At 34.9% G+C, this 24,562-nt stretch overlaps 1 protein-coding gene across 1 annotated transcript; it reads right to left on the reverse strand.

Moving 5' to 3' along the window:
- Positions 1–1,634: 1,634 nt before the first annotated feature.
- LOC105058101 (uncharacterized) lies at positions 1,635–23,129 on the reverse strand. Its single transcript, XM_010940896.3, has 11 exons — positions 22,640–23,129; positions 10,538–10,687; positions 9,949–10,116; positions 8,970–9,122; positions 7,657–7,806; positions 6,448–6,609; positions 6,009–6,197; positions 5,039–5,213; positions 4,736–4,949; positions 2,210–2,360; positions 1,635–1,986 (listed from the first exon to the last, which is right to left on the reverse strand). Exons 1-11 carry the CDS (start codon positions 22,845–22,847, stop codon positions 1,928–1,930), a joined length of 1,779 nt encoding a protein of 592 aa, XP_010939198.1. The 5' UTR covers positions 22,848–23,129; the 3' UTR covers positions 1,635–1,927.
- Positions 23,130–24,562: the final 1,433 nt, after the last annotated feature.

Raw genomic sequence — 24,562 nt, forward strand, 5'->3', positions numbered from 1 at the left:
CGTATCAGTTGAGCCTATGATAAGTGGTCATGTTGTATTCTCCCACGCCCCCCAAAACCCCGCGCCCCACCACCATCCCCCCAAAAACACGCACGCACAAAAAAAAAAAATAAAAAATAATATATATATATATATATATATATATATATATATATATATATATATATATATATATATATATATATATAATCAACAAACAAGATATGATTTGGACTTGCCCGGGATGTCATTGTTAGAGGCCCCCAAAAAAACCAATTTAATTCAATTTCCAGGTCAATTAGCATGACAAATACTACAAGCTGATTGGACTTGTTTTTTAATAAGCACTTTACATCATGGCATTAAGCAAGCTTGATCTCAAGCCAATAGAAAAGGCTTTAGGATACAAGTAAATTAATCACGCAAAAAGTTCCCAAATACAATTATGATGGCAACTCCACCACAAATCCCCACAAGCCATATCAACACTGCCTTTTAACTGGATGGGCCCCATCTGGAATTAACCTAAACCAATACTCAAACCAGCCAGCTCACACAAATGGACAGTCCTTGATAGCCAAATTAATTGTAGGGTTACTTCAATTGGATGGCATCTGTTGTGACCAACCATTCGGACCATGTGATTTAAGACTCTTTTTGCTTCTATCTCTATACTACTCTGTGATATTTTGTTCTCGGATTCCTCTGAAATTGTATATGTTCTCTGATATTGTAACTTTAGTATTTTATCAAAATAAAATAAAATAAAATATTTAAAAAATATATTAAACCCAAAGATTGTTTTATATAGGAACCATCGTATATATAGATACCATGTCTTACGTGTAAGTTGGTCTAGATTGATGCATGGATCATTTCTGATGCTTGTGATTTGCATAGAGATGGTATGACTGAAGAAGCCAAAGGAGTACAGATACCTGCATCTCAACTCTTTTTAGAATATTTATTTGTTTCTCACATTGTTTTTAACAAACTTCTCTATGTTATTGTCTCTTCCTTCGCCAAATCTCTTGGACAGGATAGAGAACACCAGAGGTATTATTTAGTAGGAATATCAAGAAAGAACACCAGAGGTTGGGACTTGGAACAAGATTTACAGTTATAGCTTAGTGGTTAGCCATCCCTTTGTTTTATCACTGTGAGATTGTGGCTCATGACTCTGTCGCCATCCTGCTTTCATGCTTCAACCATAAGCAAAAAGAAATGACTCGTACTGGTGCCAATACCTTAGGATGCCTAAGGTGCTCCCAATCTATATGCCACAAAGCTCCGAGGAGTTCTTGTACATTTCATTCTTCCACTTGCCTTCCCTGCCATCACTTATGACACTATTTTTCACATTACGGACAACAGAGGATTACACATTGCATGGAGAAGGAGATTTTCATTTAGCATAAACACAAAAACAACTACTTGGAAATGAACCAGGATGCATCAAAGGATGAAACTAATCCTCTCCAAAAACGCTGCAGCACAAGCACTTGCAAATGCCCATATTAGATTTTCAGTTGGGTAGAGGTGTTACCATCCACCGCAGTCCATGCTTCGATGTCAATCGTGGAATCATTTTTATCGATTTGATGGTGACAAAAATCCATATTGGATCAACGTCCATCCACATATTGAACCGGTGATTTGTTATGTAAGAATGTTTTGTATAATTTATATAGTCATGTTTGAACATTCATAACAACAGGATGGCGAAAAAAGGATGCATAACAACAGAGGAGAGCAATAAAAGGCCAAGCCTATACAACATGACCTGTAGATAAAGACTTCAGGCAGGGCTGCACAGAGTGGTTGCACAATATTTAAGTCATTCACTCTGCTAGCATCGAAGGAATTGCTATTCCCTCCCAAAAAGGCCGCCCCTTGCTCAACCTCCTTCTAAAGCTTGTTCGGTTACCGGAGGCATTATTTTTACATTTCATATTGATTCTTGATGATGTCCATTGCTCGACCGATGATCCTCTTCGGTATCCATTACTGAGAATAAGAAAATATGGGCATCATGAACATTAGTTATAATAACCGAACATTCTAATATAAATGATGCCGTTGTACTGAAAAAAATAAACACCTAAGGAAGACAATATATTTTTCCAAGCTGGTTAAAAACAATAAAAATAAAACCATGCATCTGTCATGCATGGTACAGACATAACTGTGATATCAAGGTAGCTCTGAAGTAAAAGGTCAGCATTCTTACCCTGGCTTGCTGACGAGGGTAGGGTTTCTTCAACATTGGCAGATGCCTTCGCGCATGATTTTTCATCACTCAGTTTTTGTGGATCATCTGGAGTTCCAACATTCTTCTGATTTGCATGTGGAAGTGATGGCGGCTCCACATTGATTAAGGCCTGCAAGAAAATATTTGGACTACAATCATCTTTCCTTATATGACTTTTGATAGCCTTTTAAGGACTGAATTAAAGATATGCACTCCAAGAAGCACATTTAATCTGTTTGGTTTGGTTCTGTGGATCCTGTTCCACCATTCATTCCTGCCCAACCCATGTCAAGATAAACATGTCAACAGATAAAGTAACTTTCATATGTGTATATCTTCTGTACCATACCTCCTCCAACTCAAATTCATGAACCTCTTCTCATCGGGCTTCTGATCTCCACAGGTTCCGAATATCTTAACAAATTTTGCCTCGCAGTGTCACTTCCAAGTCTTCCACTAAGCAATGATCTTCCTAATATCATCACACATCCATCTAAACTTCCTTATCTATAATTTATGAATCTTAAATCTGCCATCTCATGTCCTAGTTTTCTAAAGAACAATTACAGTGGTGAGTTTTACAGGGTCGAGTGCATCTTCTGACTGATCTGAAAGTTTATCCTTAAGGTGTAAGATCCAGTCCCATCCATTGTAAATCTGAGTCCAGGCAGAATATATTCATGCATCTCCATAGTCCATTCCTTGAATTAAAGCAATTGCATATCATCAGAGTGTTTGTGGAATCATAAATATGTGTCATGTGGGACTACACAAGGAAACAACATAATTAGCTGTCACATCTGAATATGTATCTGATATAACTAGTCTTCAGCACCACCCTGCTCTCGATCCTAATGGAATAAAGACTACCCTAACCCTAGAATATTATCAAAGGCTCTTTTAGACCCTTTATACACAAACAAGGACTTGTAGTTTCCAACAAATTAATCATTTCAAATGAATGCTAACCAAAAAACAGAACCAAAGGCATGTCCTTCAGAATGTAAATGTTCCAACTTCCAAGGTCACATTCTCATATTCCATGTAAATCTTCCATAGGGCTTATTCTTGAACCTTCCTACATTACAAATTCCAAATCATCTCATACACAATTTTCCCTACCTTCAGTTTGTACGATATGAGTCCCCTAGTGTATAATCTGAAACTTCAGCTCAGGAATGAAATCATGAATGATAAAGAGAACAGTTAGGCTGATCAAACAAATAATTTCATAACCAGACTTACCAGTTACAAAATAAAAAACTCTACAGTGCATCTAAGGATTCATAAGAAAAGTAGCTTAGGCACTGTGATCTTTTGAAATAAGAAACAAGCACAAACAAAGTAAACCACTAACAAGGTCAAAGTTCAATGAAGGTAAGCAAGTAAAAGTTATATAGCAGTGGACAATCAACTTTCAGCTTGGTTTTCCTAGATCAGAAACAAGACACACAAGGTAGGTCATCTGGTGGCCACAGGAAAAGTTAACATCAACATATAAACTAGCACAGGAGAAACTGGCATTGGATATAACAGTAGGAACCCAGACACAGAGACACGGAAGCAACCCCAATCTCTGTGAGCAATGACTGCTCTCCAGCATGGGCGTCATGTGGAGGCCTATATGCTGCCAACAATTGAGAGAAATGCCAGATGATATTTAAGTCTGATTCCTCCACTCTCATATATATCAGAAAAAAAAATTGTTGTTTCATCCTTGAAAGATTGACCCCAGATCCATGGGAAACATTCGACAGCACAGATGTAATCAGATGTAATTTCTTTAATCCAGTGACCCAAAAGTGGTTGGAAATGGCACATAACTGACTGTACCATGGATTGAAAATTCTGAACAAATGAAGGCAAAACGGGTACAGAAAACCCAACATGGCTGCATTTTGGGAATTAAATTCAAGCAGTGATAGGGAGTCAAAAGTTGTCCACAAGTGATGCGTTTGTGGAGCTTGGCCATATTACATTTTTTTTATTTTTTTAGACCATGATGTAAATCAGGCAAACAAAATGGTTTATTTCCATAAAAAAGGGCAGCACATGAATCAGAAATATCAGATGGTTGACTAATGAGAGTACGCCAAGCCACAAACCAATTAATCTCTCATAGCAGACCTAGTTTAATGCCTCTGAATAGTCAATATAAAGCTTAAAAGTGCCAAGCAGTCAAATTTGCAGGCCACATAAATTTTAAAGATGTAATGAATAGTGCAACTTTCTATTAGTTGGACAACAGTAATTTTCCATTTTCCTGTACTTTTTTTTCCACCTTTCACAATGGTACTAATGTCTGCTCAACTCCAGAAATATACAAGTTCAATTAGAGGACCAAGCAAAATCAAATTCATAAAAAAAAAAAAAAGAAATCAGCAGCATTTATTTGTAATTAATATCTACCTTGCACCCAACACTTCTTTGATGTCTGACAGTGAACAAGGCGCCAGTGAAATAAATAATCATTACAAAGTGCTATATAGGAATATCCAGGCTTACCATATTTGGCTGAACAACAGCGACAGGAGTTGAGCTAGTCAACTTTGATGCAAGAGTTCCCCTAGGCAACTCTTGTGATGTTGATTTTCTGCCATAAACACCCCTGCGTCGCCCCTTCTCCAAGCTTCGCGTTTCTGCATGGATGGCTATATTGGTATTCATGAAGGGTTGGTACACATTCTGTCTAGCATCTCCGCCATCTGTGGCCATCCTCCTGATAAGATCAGAACAGAATTTTCAAAATTCAGTTAGTTTGACCAATTTATAAGTTGGCTTGCGCAAAGAACAGTTTTCTACACTTACTTGTTGGGGTAATCATACTTATCCAGGATAAAGCTTGATGTACAGCAGAATAGCATGCCATGAAGCAATTTTCCATCAATGGTTGTTTCAATTGCATGGCCATATGGATTTGAATTTGTAATTGTAGCTTCAAATGTAACCTCTTCAGGAGGCCTGGAATCACATGCTCTTGTTCCTGCATTGAAGTACAGCTTTCAGCCAGATATTCAATTGTTATCATCACATCCAAATCCAATAACAAAGAAAATATAGAGTTTGCACTCTCTATACCAAGTCACTTCCTTTTACAGGTAAAAGAGGCAAGGCTATGAAGTGATAATGCTCCAACTGCTTACGTTGCTCTCTAAGAAGCACATGTCAAACAAAAATAGAATCTTTTATTGGCATAGGAAACACGGTCCAGTACTTACCAGCAGCACCAAGTCACTTCCTTTTCTGGTAAAGGGACACTTTTCAGGTAAAAGAGAGTAAGGCTATAAAATGATAATTTTCCAGCTGCTTGGGCCACTCTCTAAGAAGAACATATCAAACAAAAATAGAATCTTTTATTGGCACAGGAAACATGGTCGAGTATTTGATGCCAAGTCACTTTCTTTTCAGGTAAAGGGAAATGGACTCTTCAAGATAACATATTTTAATAAAATAAAACACGCGTAATAACACACATATGTATGTGTATGTAAATTTGTATCATCAAAGTTCAAACTTGACAGACCCAGAGGATTCCCAAAAACACTATTTAATATATGTACAAGATATTAGTTGATCAAAAAATATTGCATGCATGGGCAGAATACGATGACTCAAAACATGCTACTAAAAATGATATGTTACTTTCCTTTATAAAGGCCTCCCGAGAGATTGTAACATAAGCAGTTACTCCTCTTGAGAAGAGTGCTCTTATTATAAAAGTTCAGGATTATGTATCCATACTAGCATCACTAAACTCTGTGATTGTATCAGCACCTACCTGCCTGACTGCAATCCTGCAAACGTGCAGGCTGGGATGAATCAGACATCGTCCCAAGCTTGAGGACACCATTATCCTTCCCAAAACTTTCAGCAGGATGATATTCTTCCTGGCACTTTTTCTTTAACTCTCTCCTAATGGAGATTTTCTCCCGAGTATGTTCCAATAGTCCATTTACCACTGGCATATCTAGCAAGAGATTAACAAAAAAGGAAAAATATTAGTTAGAAATAGCTTAAGGAAAATTAAAAAATAAATCCTGTCTGTGCATTTTAAACCAACTGATTCTGTGAGAAAAATAAGATAAAATAAAATTAAAAAGATACATTAGCAGCAGAGATTAACAAAATATTTTAAAAAAAGTACGGTCAGCATTTCATCAAAGGAATCAAATACTAGATGTAAGTTAGGCTTTACATAAAAATGAACACAGTCGAACCTGTATGAAGATAATACATGTCATCAAGTGCCTCAAGAGTTTGATTGCAACCACCTATGAAAACAATTATGCCCCTCCGTTCATCCACACAGTCACCAGCTACTGAAAAACGGGAAGAGGGCCCCTGGTTCACAGGTACAACTCTCCTCCAACTACGACTATCTGCACATACATTAATTTCTCATTGTAATTTCTTAAATTTAAAGAAAATAATTACTCTAATCCAAATAGCCAATCTTGATTTCCCTCCTAAAATATGGCATACATCAAGATCATGCATATGTCCATAGTTATATCAAATGATCCATAACAGAACATGTGGAACAGTGAAAAAAGGAAAGCAAAAATGAAACAGAAAAAGCCTTCAACCATTAACTCTGGGGAAAAAGCATGTCAAACCTACAAGACCAAAAGATGTTTTACCAACATACAGAAGTTCAGTTCTGCAGTTTGAGTTCACATTTCTTAGTTTAAGCCATCTATAAAATGAAACCAACAACCCTGCATTAGAAAGGATGAAAATATTTGCGAATATCTGTGAAGTAACTGCCAAGCACCGCACATTATACCTCCCTACATGGTATTTTTGATAGTGATGAATGCAAAATCCATTCAAAATTTGTCACCCTTGTTCTGATGATAAATTCAAGAGCAACAAATGAGACTTCTGTGAGGTTTACAGTTTAGTTAATGCTGTTGTCATCAAATGTATAACAGATAGTGTATTTAACTTATCCCACTGATTGTCGAGCTAGATCTAAGAATTGTTTTTTATCAAGATCTTGGATCACATGCTCTCTTGGATTGAGCTTTTAAGCATGCATCTACCAATGACAAGAACTCATTATACCAATCAAGAACCTCAGTTTGAAATATGTGGTGTTCCCTACCTTTTGTTTTTAGTGCATTATCTCCCAAAAGAAAAAAGACAGAGCTCCACTTGAAAGTGCATTCATGGTTATCCTTGTGCATAAGGAATTTTCAGCACATTTTATTTTTTAAATGTCATTTTTTATTCATAGTGTAAATTCTTATTCTTAATAAAAGTATATCACAGATAAAGTGATTTTAAAACAGAAACAAGGATCAATTACCAGTTCTACCAATCTCCATGAACAGAATATGTCATGTTTTGAGCAAAAGAACAACTAGCCAAAGCGAATAGAATACAGTAGCACCATTATTTTCCATTACTTCTAGAACACATACCAACATCCAGTACATGTAGGTCATCATAAAGGTTTCTAGCATCTGTAAAACCCCCAAATACAAATATATTGCTTCCAATGGCCACACTTGTATGCCCAGCACGATGTGGAAGGATCCCTGAAGTACTCATTTTTTCCCACGCAAGAGTTTCTGCCATGAAATATTTAAGTGTAAAGATATGGCATTTGATGCAAATATAAATTTCTCTAAAGAGAGAAGAACATTCTCATTTTTTTTTTTTACTAGTATTTATACATAAGCAGCACTGATCAAAAGTACAAATAGATGTTGCCTATCCATAGCAGTCATTATCATAATTTGCTAGATCTTGTGAACGCGTAAGTAGCAGAATGTTGTTTAAGATCAAGATATAATATAACTTTAATTTAATGGCCAAAAAGAAGCTGCAGAAAACATGAAAACAACATTTCCCTTGTAACCTGGACACTTCATTTTTCAAGTGTTCTAGCAGCATTGACTTTTTGACACTTGGACATGGGCCACATGGCACAACATGATACAACACAACACACCTAGCAAATCCACTTTGAAGTGTCCTGTTGACATTAGGAAAAGTGCCAAAGCTTGGCACCTTTTTCTTTTGGTGTAATGCATGGGGCTCTTATATTCAAGTGTTGAACACTTTAAGCAAAGTATCTTTATGTTTTAATTTACAGTTTTTAAGGTTATACAGACACTTCAAGTGAAGTGTTAATGTGTTTTCAATATAAAGTTAACAAGGTTACACAGACACTTCATGCAAAGTATCATTACTATAAATTTATCAGAGTTATGCATATGCTTTAAGCAAAGTCTCCCTATATTTTGATATAAAGTTATTATAATTATATAGAAACTTTAAATGAAGGATTACTATATTTTAAATATAAAGGCATTGCAGTTAATTATCAATTTAGATAACTCATCGCATCTAAAATAACTTTAAATGAATCTAATGAATAACTTAAATAACCTGATAAACTCATAACTATTTAGTTAATTTGTCTGTCAGATAGCATATATAACTCCCTTCCCCTTAATCTTTTGTGGATAAGCATCAAAAAAAAAAAAAGACAAAGGCACATGTGCACACACATAAACATTGTATCCCCATGCTTAGGTTTTTTTGCCATGTCCAACACTTTTGGAGGAAGTGTCTAGGTAACAATGCATTTCCCTATTCACATTTTTAATAAATTATTTTACAAAATGATTAGGTAAATCAATTCTGGTCCTACAGAAAAATGAATGCTTTTGAATTCGGGAAAAGCATCTTTAAATTACATCCACATCATCCTGAAAAACTGATATACCTGCATCAAGTATGTGAACATCAGATAAATAGCAATCTGAAGAATCTTCACCGGCAATCACTATAATCTTGTTATTCCAAAATGAGCAGCTATGACAATCACGGGCCGATGGTGGTGTGCCAGATGTCACAGCATGTTCCCAGCTTAATTTTTCTACAGCATGGCAAAAGAGATAGTTATATTTTAAATTTGCTCTGATACATTTGATAAATAATGATATCGAGAAAGCAAAGTTCCGAAAGAGGTGCTGAATGCATGATCCAATAAGGATGTGCTTACAAGAAAGAAAAACAGTTCATAATGGGGTAATGCATACATGATACAAATCTTAGCAGATATATACCAATCTGACTACAGATAAATGTTATTTTCCAAATAAACTTCACTTTCATTTGTGTAATCAAAAGATAGAGCCATCAAGAATTATCCAATCATGGAGAGGTTTATTTCCAAATAGAGTTGTGAACTGGTTGTGACATTAGAATCTTAAATTCAAAAATTCTAATAAAAAGGAATAAAAGTCCATATTGGGTTGATCATAAAATAAGCACCTGATTCCAAACTATTTGCCCAATGTGCAAATGTGTACAAGGGCATGTGTACTCGTATGTATACATGTGCAAGTTTGTGCATTCTACATCTATGTGTATTCCTAAATACATTAGATAGTTGGAAATGTCTATGCATCTCCTAATATATGCATATATATTACAGATAACTGGAAAAAAAATTTAGTATGTAATGTCACTTGCAAGAGGTTTTAATCAGATTGGATATAAGAATAGAATCTTTAAATGAAAGGTTTGATTAACAAATGAAAGTCCAAGCTGCATTATCATAAAACAAAAATAAGAACAAAGGTGTACAGGAACATGTGCATATATGCTGGTCCACATGTCCATGGAGGTGTACATGCATCTGCCCATATTTACATTCCTGTGTATCTTAGAAAGTTAAAAGCAAGGTTTGGAAAAGCTGCCTGTGTCCAGTATGTAAAGATCATTGTAATATAATGGTTTATGAGTATCGCTAGACTCCCCACAGCCTCCAAATATGAAGAGTCGCTTGTCGACAAGTACAGCACTATGCCCCTCACGTGCATCCGGTCCCTTGCCATGTACGGTTGGCTGTAACCATGTATTAGACACTGTTCATATAATTAGTGTTAGAGATCAGGGGTCAACCATCAGGTACCATACATAGCATAATAAAATAATACACCAGAAATGAAGTAGCAATTAATATTGCCAGAAACAATATCTCATTTTAAAGTGTACAAAGATAAAGTAATTAGAGTTCGAACAGAGCTTCCAGTTCTATAGACGAAACATAATTGGTACGAGAACGAGTAGTTATAGAAACATTTTCAATGATTGATATTAAGAAAATCAGATTAACAGACTTGGAAGAGAAGAACTATTGACAATGAAGTGTAAAAAAAAATTATTTCTTAAATATCTCTGTAATTAAACACCTAAATAGAAGATTCCTATTTCAGATACATAAACTAAGAAATACATGAGTGACCATATACCTTGAAAAAGATGCATTAAAATCAACATACTTACAGGTGTCTAACATATGCAAGTCATTTAATGGGCTCTTCCCATCAGTACCCCCAAAGATAAATAGCATGTTCCCAACAGTAGTGCAGGTATGGCTGTCCCTTGGAGAGGGCGGAACACCTTTCATCATTGGTTTGCTCCAAGTCTGCTTAACTGCCCAGGCAATGATGCAGGGAGCTCAGGCTTTTATTTTTTTATTTTTGTTGTTAACAGCAAATGAAATTACAAGTAAGAAGCATGGAAATATATTAACACAAATTCTAGATGCCACGGATCAAAAAACAACCAAAATAAACAGCATAAAATATTAAAGAAAAAGGAGATGCAAATTCTAAATACTTATAAGAAACTTGCAAGTATGCATAAATTTAAAAAAGCAGTTGAACATGTAAAGGAAAATGCACTGCAAGTATCCATCAAATAAGCCATCTAGGAAAGCCGGTAAAAAACAAAGGAAAACAAGCTATTAGAAAAAGGTATGGTAAACTATTAACTACTTTTATATCCACTCACACTATCAAGTAACTAGTTTACTTAAATATTTAGAGCAGAAAAAATGAAAAAGAAAAGCAAATATTTGTCAGCTAAATAACATAATAGAGCAAGAAGATCAATTTGAAGTTTTAAGCATACAAACAGAGGGACAGTCAACCCTGAAAATCCATAAAATAGAAGTTTCCAAATTCCCACCCATAGATCACTTGTTGATAAGGACAGATGAAACATTAAATCTTCAGAATAAAACCCATCTTACAAACCAGAAATTATGAATACATAATAAAACCATCTGGTCTGATCAAATTGTGGACCAGCTATATGTATCGGTGAGCCTTTAGTTCCTATACAAGTCTGGGTACTGCTAAATAGGAAAAATGTGTTCAAAAATATTCTCATAAACTCTAAGGATGCCAAAAAAAAAAAAGTTCATAATAGAATTTGATACCACAATTTGAAAGAAGGAATTAATAGGGAACCTTTTACAGTTTTATCCATCAAACTTATGCATTAAATAAGCTCCAAGCAAGACGATCCTCAACATGATACTTTCAGAGAATAAGGAATGAAATGTAACTAGCTAAATTTTTGATAAAACTAGATTGTAGTCGTGTACTTGTACAACAAATGAACTGACAGGGAAATTTCCAAAGTTTCAAGTTGGCAGCCAAATTGGAACAGAGGTCGAGAATAAATGTTAATTGTTATTAAATCAAATATAATCAAGCAGATTATGCCTAGCAAAAAACTGACAGGGAAAGGAGTAACAATACATCACAAAAATGCATAAAGGCCCTAAGGAAACTCCAAGGAGGGTCATTGAAAATATGGAAATAAGTAATGATAGAAATCCAGATAGTAAAAGAAGGCAAGGGAGATATCAAGCGGCATGAATATTCGATACTGCAACCCAAGAAGGAAAAAGAATCTTCAAAGAACATTCATGAATAGTAAGTTCATCCATCAGAAATTATAAATGAAGCTAAAAGTTGATAAATGGCACCGACCACCAAACCAAGGAAACATGAATATATAACATGAAAACATTTGATATATCATAGCCATATCTAAAATAATTGTTTAATAAAAAAATGACAGAAAAATAAAAAGAAAATACAGTCCTGTTTCTTCAACTAAATTGGCATCCAGAACATCACTCTGATGGTGATCAACATCCTTGATCTAGTAATATTCTTCAACTAAAACAAAATAATTGTTGATACCCCTGTTGTGATTATCTTGGACCATTATATACTCCTTGTGTCGGTCATGAGAATGTTTATGCTTAATCACAAATCCGAATGAAACTCCTAATGTACCCCAGAAACACCCTGAAAACAGTCTGTGGTACTTCTCTCCCTTAAATAACCATAATTCTTAATGGTTAGAAGAAGGAAGATAATTATTAATCAAGAATGACTTCATCTTCCTCTTTGATATGTGAGTCACTTTCATCTCCTTTTTTGATGGAAGGAGCCATTTTCATCTTTGATCAACAAAATGTGCTTGTACAATGCACCAAAACCTTAACATCGTAGTGCTCGAAAATTAGTATGATAAGTCCTGTGGAAGAACAGTGCTATTATAGAAAGATAACCAGGAGATACCATCTACCATACAACAAAAATGTCGATTAATGATGCATGAAGACCAGTTTCAGCTTTTACAAGGAAATTTAATTTACGATCAGGATTTGTATCCTCCACATTTGCAAACCAAATGACCCATGAATGCATTATAAGTTTTCTTCCTCTGATCAATGAAAGTTTATACATCCTCATTCTTACATACCTGTAGATTTACATGATCACTGATAGGTGCCTCTAATTCATTTCTTGGCTGAATAACTATTTAGCAATTCGATGGCATTTGATTGTCCAATTATCAAGGTTTTAAATCCCGTGGGTCACGACTATCCCGATTTTTCATGGAATAGAATGCGCTGCCATCTGCCTTGTCCCGACATTTGAGACAGGAGATGTCCCAAAATGTCCCAATCGGAATGCTAGGACAATGATGGGATAGTGCTATCTTGACACATGGGATGGTACACCATCCTGGTGTCCCATAGGACATCTCATCAAAACTTAAATCCATGCTTGTTATGTTAGTGAAGGTAATTTCTTGAATCTCAACTTATGATACTTGGGTACTTATACCAGCTCTAGTATTCAGGAAAACAGGCTCTGAAAAGGTATTCACCGTGCTTAGATCCCAAACTCAGATTATTCAGCAATCTCAATGGGCAATCAATACAAAGATAAGCCAACAGTCTCATTTTATCTCGTATGAGATGGAAAATTGAAAAAAATTAATTACTTTTTATATATTTTAAGTTAGCCTCATATCTCAGCTAATATATAACAAACAGGATATCAGAATATTGACCAATACAATTGTCATACTCCTGATCTGAGATTGTGAGCCGAGGTCATGGACCCATGACAACCGCCGCATACTAATGAAGCACTCTCCCCACAAGCATGCCAGACATTTCAAACATATATCAATGCAACATAATGATATTAATTAAAAACACTAAAACTAAATATTTAAATTTATTAACCAAACCAAACGGTATCCAAATTCAAATGTCTTACATCAAATAAATTTCATAAAAAAATAACAAAAACAGATCTAAGTTCAATGAAATTGACAATGCCAAAATCTTGCCTCAAAAAAAAAAAAAAAAAAACTCTCCCAAAAATAATACCCACATTCATAATTAATGAATATCTCAACTAAACATTCTAAATATTATCATAAGATTTGATGTTCAAAAATAAATATCATAAATATAAAAATATATATTTCATGCTAACTAATGCAAATCAAATTCTTTCAAATATTCATATATACGTACATAATTATAAATCCGATTCGAAATAAATCACAAATAACTCAACAGCCTTAACTATGACCACACTTATCCCCGTGGCACGGCCCAGAACAGAGTGCCAACCTATAACCCCCATTTGCAGGGTCCAAAAACCAACGTATAACCCTTATTGATAAGGTCCAAAAACCAACGTATAACCCCTATTGGTAGGATCCAAAAATCAATACACAACCCCCATCCGCAGATTCCAAAAGGCAACGTATAACTCCCATTAATAGAATCCAAAAACTAACGTATAACCCCCATTGACAGAGTCCAAAATATAATTAGACTGAGAGCACAAATTCGATGCGTATCCAAGCACTTTTGCAACATAATATATAGATATCATAATTCCATTGAACATATACATATTCTATAATAAATGAATAAACCATGATATTTTAGAAAATTTAAATTTTCAAATCACTTTTCATTCAAAACATGGTTTCACAAATCATACATAATTCAAAGGCTAATTATTTGCTTTCCAAATAAATTATGAAATATCTCGAGAAGATGGTTCACTATTTATCTATACAGAACACTGAATAGACAGATTCAATTAATCGTAAGAGCATCCTTCATAATCTATTATTCAGAATATATTCTTCTATCAGTCTTAATCCACCACTAATAAAAATCTTAAGTTCTAACAACCTCACAAGACTAACAAAAGTGGTAGCATTCAATGTTTCGATCGGTCCAATCAAGGTAATTCTATCTAATCACGATTAGAATAAAAAATAGATGATTGAACAGAGATCAATAGTGATCCAATTTATTAGTGCCCGACAAAAGTCACAGTGGAGATCAAGACACTAATTGGCAATATTGGCAATCAGAAATCAATTTGATCAAGCAACTTCATCTAGTTGAGATCACTTAAAATATAATGATTTGATAGAATCAACAAGGATTAGATCTTATGATATTTAATAAAGGCTCGGATGGTATGGATATATTGTCCGACAGACAGAGCAATTCAAAACCTCTTATGAAGATCAACTCAAATTCAAAGCAACATGTCGGATTCATTGGATTCATAAATCATGTAAAGAGAATATCAGAGAGAGAAATGACAAGATGGAATAGGATTTCAGGCAATACTATCCGACAATCCAATCGATCTAATCAAGGTGATTTAATCAAATCATGATTGAATTACTGCATAGATAGTTCAATAACAATCACAGATAATCAAATCTAATGGTATCCGAATCTGATCAAGCTGGATACCCGCATGCTGCCAGACGACCACAGATCCAAACTCTAATTACTAAGATCAAATCAAAATCATTGAAAGAAGGCTCTTAACTGGATCAATCTTAAGGAGATAATTTCATAGAGAAAGAAATAATCCTAGAGAGAGAAAATTTATAGAGTGAGAAAAGTGAAATTTTCTAGAGAGAAACTAGAGAGAATGTGAATTCAAGCTCAGAGAAGGGAAAAAAGGAAGAGAGAATCTATCTCTTTTTCTTTATCCTTTTCTTTTCTTTTTTCTTCATTTTCTTCTCCTATTTAATAGAATAGGGGATTTACTGTTCCCCATAATTCTCGAAACAAGGAAGCTTCTCCTAGCAATAGTGGCGGCTGGGAATGCAAGCCGGGGTGATGCAGGTGGGCGATTGTCAGCTAACAGTTGGTGGCGGCGGTCAAAAAATCCAAGAAAAAGATAGAAAAACCCAAGGAAAAATAGGAGAAATAAAATCAGATTTCCTTAGAAATTTCCGGCAAGAATCCATGTTTTAGGAACCATAGAAGATTGAGGGAAAGATGATTTGAGTGTTTTACCTTGTCTTTGGTGAAGATTGGTCTGGTTTTTTGCTAGCCGAAGTGAGTTTAACCAATGGTAATCCAAGAAAAAAGGGAAAAAGGGCAATGAACCGCGGTGTTTCCGGTGGTTGTTTCAAGGGAGAGATGATCCTCTATATAAAGGGCGAATCAAGGGGTTTGAGGTCGAGAAAAATTCAACTTCCAATTGAAATCGAAGTCCTCATTGGGGAAGGAAAGAACTACTTCAGGAGTTCCAATTAATTGCCCACAGCCCAACATGTACAGAGCACATGCTGGCTTGAAAACTTCTCTTTTTCTTGTTGCTACTTTGAGATTCAGATTGGGGTATTATATTCTCCCCCTTAAAAAGAAATTTCACCGTTAAAATTTTTCTTGCTTTAGTCCTCAAAATTTCTTATTTGGGATTCATAGTTCAAATCTCATCCTAGAACATTTTGATTTTTTGATCCTTGATGTGTTTTAAATCATTTCATAATGGAAGGTCAATACCGCAAAATTTTATCTAAATCAGAATCATTTACTTATCATAATGAAAATCAATATCTCAATTCTGGATAAGAATATCAAGTTTCTCACCAAAATCATCAACTGCTTTTGATTCAATCGATTTATCACAAGATCAAGAACAAACATTACTATACTCTCAGTAGATGAACATTCGAGTATAATATCTAAGATTGATAGACAATCTCACATTCTTTCTAACCAATAAAGAAACATATACTTCAAATCTAAAAGAAAAAAAATCTATCGCTAAATATTCTAAATCTAATATTGAGAATCAATGGTCTACTCATCCTAGACTTAAGATGCTAAATTATCCATTAAATATTAAATCCTCTGAATTATTATTCCTAAGCAATCTTTTCATTCATAATCACAAGATTCAGTCAAAGAATCATGAAGACAACTTATACTGCAATCATCATAGATCTATACCCAATGTCCCTAAGGTTGCATTTGGTAGCTAGCAATCTATTTAGATTGCTGGCAATTTAATGTGGTAATCTAGATTACTGTGTTTGATATGCTCTTTGGATGGTAATTCAAATTGCCTCGGTAATTCAGATTGCCTCATGGAAAGCAATCTGGATTACCTTGGGGAGGGGTGGCCACCAGATTATCACTTTTTTGGCAATGTTACAATCAAAATTTCGACAAAATTATCCCTCAAAAAGATCACACAAAACCCATTGCCCAACCCTCCCCCTACCCCCTACCTCTCCGCATGCGCCCCTGGCCCGCAGCTCCTCCATCTCCTTTTGCTTGCCCGTGGCTCCTCGCCCTTGTCTCCCATCACCCCCCATGGCTCCACACCCGTCCCCACCACCCATACGGTTCCACATGCGCCCGCCCCTCTCCACCCCCAGTGCCCACGGTTCCCCACACCCCTCAGCCCACCACTTCTCTGCATCACCATCAAACCTACATCACTTCCATTACTTCTCACCAGAGAAAAAGAAGAGCACTAGGATAAAATTATTGGAGATATTTTAAAATTTTGATTTCATATTACTGATGATTTGATAGTCATACTAAATATGTCAATCAAGATTTTCGATAATTTTACTGCAACATTACCTAAGTGTATCAAATACAGTAATTAATATTACCGACAATTTAATAGTGGCAATCTATCCTGAAGGCAATCCACATTACCTTCCAAGATTGTCTGGTAATGCATCAAACGCAACCTAATGTCTATCCATCTAAGATCATCCTATATCTAATTCTACATGTCATAATTTATTCACTTATGCTCTAATATCATATTAATTATCACGTTCCCGATCCGAGATTATGAGTCGAAGACAATCGCTGCATACTTATGAAGAATTCTCTCCACAAGTATGCCAGGCATCAATGCAACATAGTGGTATTAATTAAAAATACTAAAATCAAAGATTTAAATCTATTAACCAAACTAAATGATATCCAAATTTAAATGTCCTACATCAAATAAATTCTATAAAAAAAAAACAGATTTAGATTCAATGAAGTTGACAGTGCCAAATCTCGCCTCAAAAAAACTCTCCCAAAAATAATGCCCATGTTCGTTATTAATTATTTGAATTTGAACAATAAAAGAGAGAAATGATGAGCTCAATAGTCCAATAAATAATGAATATCTCAACTAGATATTTCAGATATTATTAAGATATGATGTTCAAAAATAAATACTATAAACATAAGAACATATATTCTATGCTAATTAATCCAAATCAAATCCTTTCAAATATTCATATATACATACATAATCATAAAGCCGATTCAAAATAAATCATATATAACTCAACAGTCTTAACTACGACCACACTTATTCTTATGGTAGGACCCAGAACAAAGTGCCAACATATAACCCCTATTGGCAGGATCCAAAAACCAACGTATAACCCCATTGATAGGGTCCAAAAACCAACATATGATTTCTATTAGCAAGATCCAAAAATCAATACATAACCTCTATTAGCAGGGTCCAAAACATAGTTAGGTTGAGAGCACAAATCCGATGCGTATCAAAGAACATTTGCAACATAACATATAGATATCATAATTCCATTGAACATATGCATATTCCATAGTAAATTAATAAATTATGATATTTCAAAAATCTCAAATTTTTAAATTACTTTTTGACTCAAAAAATAATTTCATAAATCATGCATAATTCAAAGGCTAATTATTTGCTTTCAAAATAAATTATAAAATATCTTGAAAAAATGATTCATTACTTATCTCTGCAAAATACTGAATGGATAGATTCAATCAATCATGAGAGCATCCTTTTTAGAATCTATTATTCAGAATATAGTCTTCTATCAGTCTTAATCCACAACTAATAAAAATCCTAAATTCTGACACCCTTACAAGGCTGACAAAAGTGGTAGCATTCAATGTTCCGATTGGTCCCATCAAAATAATTCTATCTGATCGTGCTTAGAATAGGAAATAGATGATTAAATAGAGATCAATGATGATCAAATTTATTAGTGTCTGATAAAATTCAAAGTGAAGATCAGGACATTGATTGGCAGTCACGGATCAATTTGATCAAGCAACTTCATCTAATTGAGGTCACTTAAAATATAATAATTTGATAGAAACAACAAGGATCAGATCTTACAATAGTTAATAAAGACTCGGATGGCATGGGCATGTTGTTCGACTGATAGAGCGATTCAAAATCTCTTACTGAAATCAACTTAGACTCAAAACAACATGTCAGATTCACTGGATTCATAAATCACGTAAAGAGAATATCAGAGGAGAGAGAAATGACAAGGTGAAACAGAACGTTAGGCGATACTGTCCGACAATCCAATCAATCTAATCAAGATGATTTAATCAAATCATGATTGAATTACTGTATAGATAGTTCAATAACAATCACATATAATCAAATCTAATAAGAGGAGAAAAAAATGACAAGGTGGAACAAGACTTTAGGTGATACTATCCAACAATCCAATCAATCTAATCAAGGTGATTTAATCAAATCAAGATTGAATTATTGTATAGATAGTTCAATAACAATCACATATAATCAAACCTAATGATATCTGGATCTGATCAAGATGAATGTCAACACACTATCCGACGACCGCGAATCAAGACTCTTTGCTAATATCCAATCAGAATCATTGAAAGAAGACTCTTAACTTGATCAATCTTAAAGAGATAATTTCATAGAGAGAGAGAGAGAGAGAAATAATTTTAGAGAAAGAAAATTTATAGAGAGAGAAAAATAATTTTTTAGAGAGAGAAAGTAGAGAGAGAAACTAGAGAGAAAATGAGAATTCAAGCTCAGAGAAGGAAGAGAGGGAGGAGAGAGAGAATCTCTCTCTTTTTCCTTTTTCTTTTCTTTTTTTCCTTCCTTTTCTTTCTTTTTTTCTTCTTTTTCTTCTCGAACAGGGGATTTACCGTTCTCCTTAATCTCGAAATAGGGAAGCTTCTCCCCGGCGATAGTGGCGGTTGGGAATGCAAGCCGGGGCAATGCAAGTGGGGGATCATCGGTCGGTGGCTGACGGCGATGATTACCGTCGGAAAATCCAAGAAAATAGACAGAAAAACCAAGGAAAACAGCGTAAATAAAATCAGATTTTCCATGGAATTTCTAGCAATAACTTGGCAAGAATCCATGTTTTAGGAACCATAGAAGATTGAGGGGAAAGATGATTTGAGTGTCTTACCTTGTCTTTGGTAAAGATTGGTCTAGTTTTTGACAGCTGAAGTGAGTTTAACCAATGGTAATCCAAGAAGAAAAGAGGGAAAAGGGCAGCGAATGGCGATGTTTCCGGTGGCTGTTTCAAGGGAGAGGACAATCCTCTATATAGAAAGCGAATCGGGGGGTTTGAGGCCAAGAAAAATTCAACTTCCGATTGAAATCGGAGTCCTTGTTGGGGAAGGAAAGAACTCCTTGGGGAGTTCCGGTTAATTGCCCACAGCCCAGCACGTACAGAGTATATGTTGGCTTAAAAACTTCTTTTTTTTTTTTTTGTTGTTGTTGCTTTGAGATTCGGGATGGGGTATTACAACAATAAAAAAAAGTGATATCAAACATCACTTTTCTAGCGATTACAATCAATGATATAGATAGTGAAATGATTACCAGCAGATGTACAACTTTCTTATCAATTGATATTTTGAGATATATCATTTTCTGTAGACTGAGAAAAAAGGAGCTGATATTTTATATACTGTATCACTGGTTCCTAATATCAACACATGTCAGTAACTCAGCCAAGATGAAAACCATGGTCATAGTCTATGATATATGGAAGATTTGTGCAAAAAAAAAAAAAAGCAGTTAGGGAGACATTTTTGTTGTGTGCGTCTTAAATGGCAGAATGTACATAGGGCTTGTTAAAAGTAATCAGATGAACATGGACTTTCAGAAAGTGAAAATAACCTTTTCCATATGGAGTATTTTTTGTGGATTCTGCATTTATGTTTTAGCATCAATAATTAGACTTATTTTCATCCGCTTGAATGACAAGTTAGCTGTAGATATTATATCATGAAATTAATGTCAAAGATTGCCATGCCCGTATCTATACTTTTTCTATCATACACACAGATGGGTTAGTTGTACTTAGAGATTTATTGGTATTAACGCATTGGATATCATAATTATATCCACATCTGCATTTTTCTAAAAATAATTATATCCATATCATAATTATATAACTGAAGATCGTCATATAGTTTGGCCAAAGATCACTGTCTTCACACCTATTACCAATCAAGTTGTAACTAATGGGAACTTCAAAGTAATTTCTGGTCCAAATAGCTTCACATGAAAAGTAATGTGGCATTGTCATGTACTAGGAATATTAATAATAGGAGACCAAAATCATACATAAAAACATGATGAGGAAGGTCAACTGATTTATTCGTGACAACTGGCCTTTCAAACAATCATTCCAAGGATAATCAGCTTTATTGAATCTTTGGTTCTTTTATTAAAGAATAGATGGCATCGCATAACTTCTTATATTCTGTAACATGCTCATCAGTTTGAAGTAACAAAATCACTATCATTTACGCCATTACCATCATTTTCACCAAGAAGCATGAATTTTAAGAATGTTTCCATGAATAGATAGAGCAGATATTTACAATCAGCTGTCTGTCTGGTACCAACCCTCTTAGAAAAGGAAACCTGAAGGCCAACTGGCACATAGGAAAAGATACCTCCTTGGCCAAGTGGTTTAAGCTTATGCTAACAGGGAGCAACTCTTCACACTCCAAATCCCCCTTGACTTAGAAAGGCTCTAGAAAAAAAGGGGACAAGGTTTGGTATAGGGAATTACATGCATTTCTGAGGCACAAAATAAGAGCCAAAGAGACAACAACAACTGAATAAGAGCATTGATAAAATTTAACAATTTCTTGCTGATTTAAGATGCTAAAGTTAGTGCTCCAATCTACATTTTTACCCAGAGAGATAGAGAGAGAGGGTAACTAAAGGAAATGTCCTAAGTTACTTAATCAGCACAACTGAAGACAACAGAAGGATGCTCACAAAAGCAGATACATCAATCCAATATCTAACAAAGACATATTGAAACACTAAACAATTAATCATACACCAATTGCCATCTATAAATTCTCCTCAGAGTGCATAGCTTTGATATAAAGGTAAGAATACTACCAGCAGCAACAATGATGGTGATGACGACATGCAAACTTTTTTCTACTGAAAAGGCAACAAGGTATTTGATCTTAAATAAACTTTAAAATGTCGAGTTCACACTTCTGCATGTTTCACAACAAACACCAAAAAAAAAGATTCTTCTAATAACCATGTCAGCAAACGGCATGAATTTTTTCAACACAAGATCGAACAAAACCACACTAAGGCAATAACAGCAAGTCGATCAATAAACACACTTATTCAAAACTAATATGCACTTCAAGAATCATCTATCGATCCCCCTCAGAGCACACAGCACTCTTTTTTTTCTATTTTATGTGAACAAAAGAAGAGGTAACAATGGAGGGAAAAAGAGAGAGACAAACAACCAATGCCCATGACATCAATTAAACAAAAACATGGTATATGATTGCCTTCTGGAAATACCTTGTAGCAAGGTAAGAGATCCAATTTTCCCAAACAACCAACTCTCCAAACGATGCAAACACGATAAAAATCAGAAATCCAACAATAAAAAAAATGCTCTTCTACCAAAACATTCACGCCATAAAAGTCAATCCTCTATCCAAACATTTACCTAACAAGTTTCTCCGAGTAAAGACTACAAATCAAAATTCAATCTTTTTAAACTCAAACGAGAAGAAGGCAGTAAAAATCACAAATGCACCAATAAAATACTTCAGATTCATCGAGAAAGCCTCTACGAGCAGAGACATCAGATCAAAACTCTTTTTTTTTTAGTTTTCCTAATTGTGGAGAAGAAAGCTCCGCATCCCACCAGTGTCGAAAACGTGAACTTCGTTGGTATGGCACTTGCTGCTGCCGTAGCCTCCGAAGACGTAGAGGTACCTTCCCCCCTTGACGGCGTTGCAGGTGTGACCCCACCGGGACCCAGGGCCCCAGATCCCCCCATTCCTCCCCAGAGTTCTCCTCCCGTCCGGCGTCTCCTTAGGCCTCGCGTTGAAGTGCACGCTCTCCCACCACATCTCTCACAAGGATCTGGGCCGGATAGCCCAAAAAATGGGGGAAATCGGGAGGGAAAATGGCGGCTTTAGATCGAAAGATTCGACCTTTGGGTATTTCACTTCGAATGGGAAGGAAAGGAAGGATTTTCAGGTGATTTTAGTGGGGGGCGGAGAGAGGGATAGAAGGGGAATAGGCTTCGGAGAGTGGGAGTGGCAGAGAGGAGAAATGGTGGCGTCAAACGGATGCCAGGGAGAAGAAAAGGTGGGGTTGGGGGTTTCTTCAGGTGGTGTCCCTTTTGTTTCTTTACCGAATTATATTAATTTATATATGAAAGGCTTTGGGGTTGGAGTACGTGTGATGTGGGACCAGAAGAAACATTCCTAAGGGAAGATAAAACAAGGGATATTGTGGGACAGGACCCAAGGAGGCAAGGGATATTGTGGGACAAGGATCCCAAACCCAAAGGTTGTCTGCAGATAGCCCTCTTGTTTAGCTTAAAATGTATGCAAAATTGTTTCTTTTTTCCCCCTTTTCTCCATTCTAGAAATGTCGTTTTAAAAGAAAAGGGAAAACTAAACAAAAAAAAAATGTGAACAATGTGATTAGTTTTTGTCGGCCGATAATGTTTGGGGTATTCCTTGGATGGAGTATGTGGTTATTCTTAAATTATTAAACCTTTTTGGCACACTTCAGATAAAAATTTACTTAGCGGAGCATAAATTGGATAAAATATGATGAATTTGAAAAAAAAAAAATCATATTCATCCTATAATCTCATTTATACTATTAGGAATGTGTTTAAATAATATTAAATATATTATTTATTGCATCTGGTTATTTCATGAAAAAATATTGTCAAACAAAAATCTAATTACATGCAAGGTGCATAACAAATTTTAGTTTGTTGATTCACCAAATATTATCCTTTCTTTTTGGAGGTTTATATGCAATTGATAATATTTTTGGTGAAAATCAGGCTAGCTCATCTCGTGTCTAGATTCTAGTGAGGTGTTTTCTTGAAATTAAAATGGCACTCTTTTTTTATTTTTGTATTATTTCATTTTGATTTTAGTTTTGTGCAACTTCTTTAATAGCTTTTCTTCCTTGCCTTTATCCCGCTACTTATTTCATAGTTGTAGGTATTCCCCAAGGACACTATATTTTTGTTTTCACTCAAATCTCTTTTATAATTGCTACATTTTAGTTTTATGTCACCAATCATATACCTCACTAAATTAATTTTTTTAGCAATCTTTTCTATATGGTCTTTTTGACTAATTTTGATACTTGTGCTTAAATTTTTTCTGATATTATACAATTTATCGATTCAACAATTGATAGAAAATAATGTAATAGAAAATTTTGTATCGAGATCCAATTGAAAGAAATAATATGCAACTGAGGTTTATAAAATATTGCGGACCAAGTATTTTTTTTATATTTTCATCAAATACTTGATGAATATTTTTTTCTTGAAAATATTTTAAAGAGCTAGAGATTTATAGAATTCTCTGGAAGTCAAAAGATTTAATAAGAAAGCTGGATATTTTTCTAGACTTTATAGAAAGAGTGGGAATATTCTAGAGAGGTCCTTAAATGATCCTATCCATTAGATTTTTGACATTTATATATAATCCTAATCATTTATAATACATAGTATAATCTATAAAGTAAAAAAAATTAGCATTGGCCAAATTGCTAATTCAACAAGAACTTTTAATGAAATATCACACTC

Source organism: Elaeis guineensis, chromosome 15 (genome assembly GCF_000442705.2).
Source record: "Elaeis guineensis isolate ETL-2024a chromosome 15, EG11, whole genome shotgun sequence".
NCBI lineage: Eukaryota > Viridiplantae > Streptophyta > Magnoliopsida > Arecales > Arecaceae > Elaeis > Elaeis guineensis.

Excerpts from the sequence above, each read along its gene's own strand:
- LOC105058101 (XM_010940896.3), bottom strand. The coding sequence starts at position 22,847 with ATGTGGTGGGAGAGCGTGCACTTCAACGCGAGGCCTAAGGAGACGCCG. Across the intron at positions 6,610-7,656 it reads CCTACATGTACTGGATGTTG|ATAGTCGTAGTTGGAGGAGA; the intron begins GTATGTGTTCTA and ends ATGTATGTGCAG. Across the intron at positions 4,950-5,038 it reads AAGTATGATTACCCCAACAA|GAGGATGGCCACAGATGGCG; the intron begins GTAAGTGTAGAA and ends TGATCTTATCAG.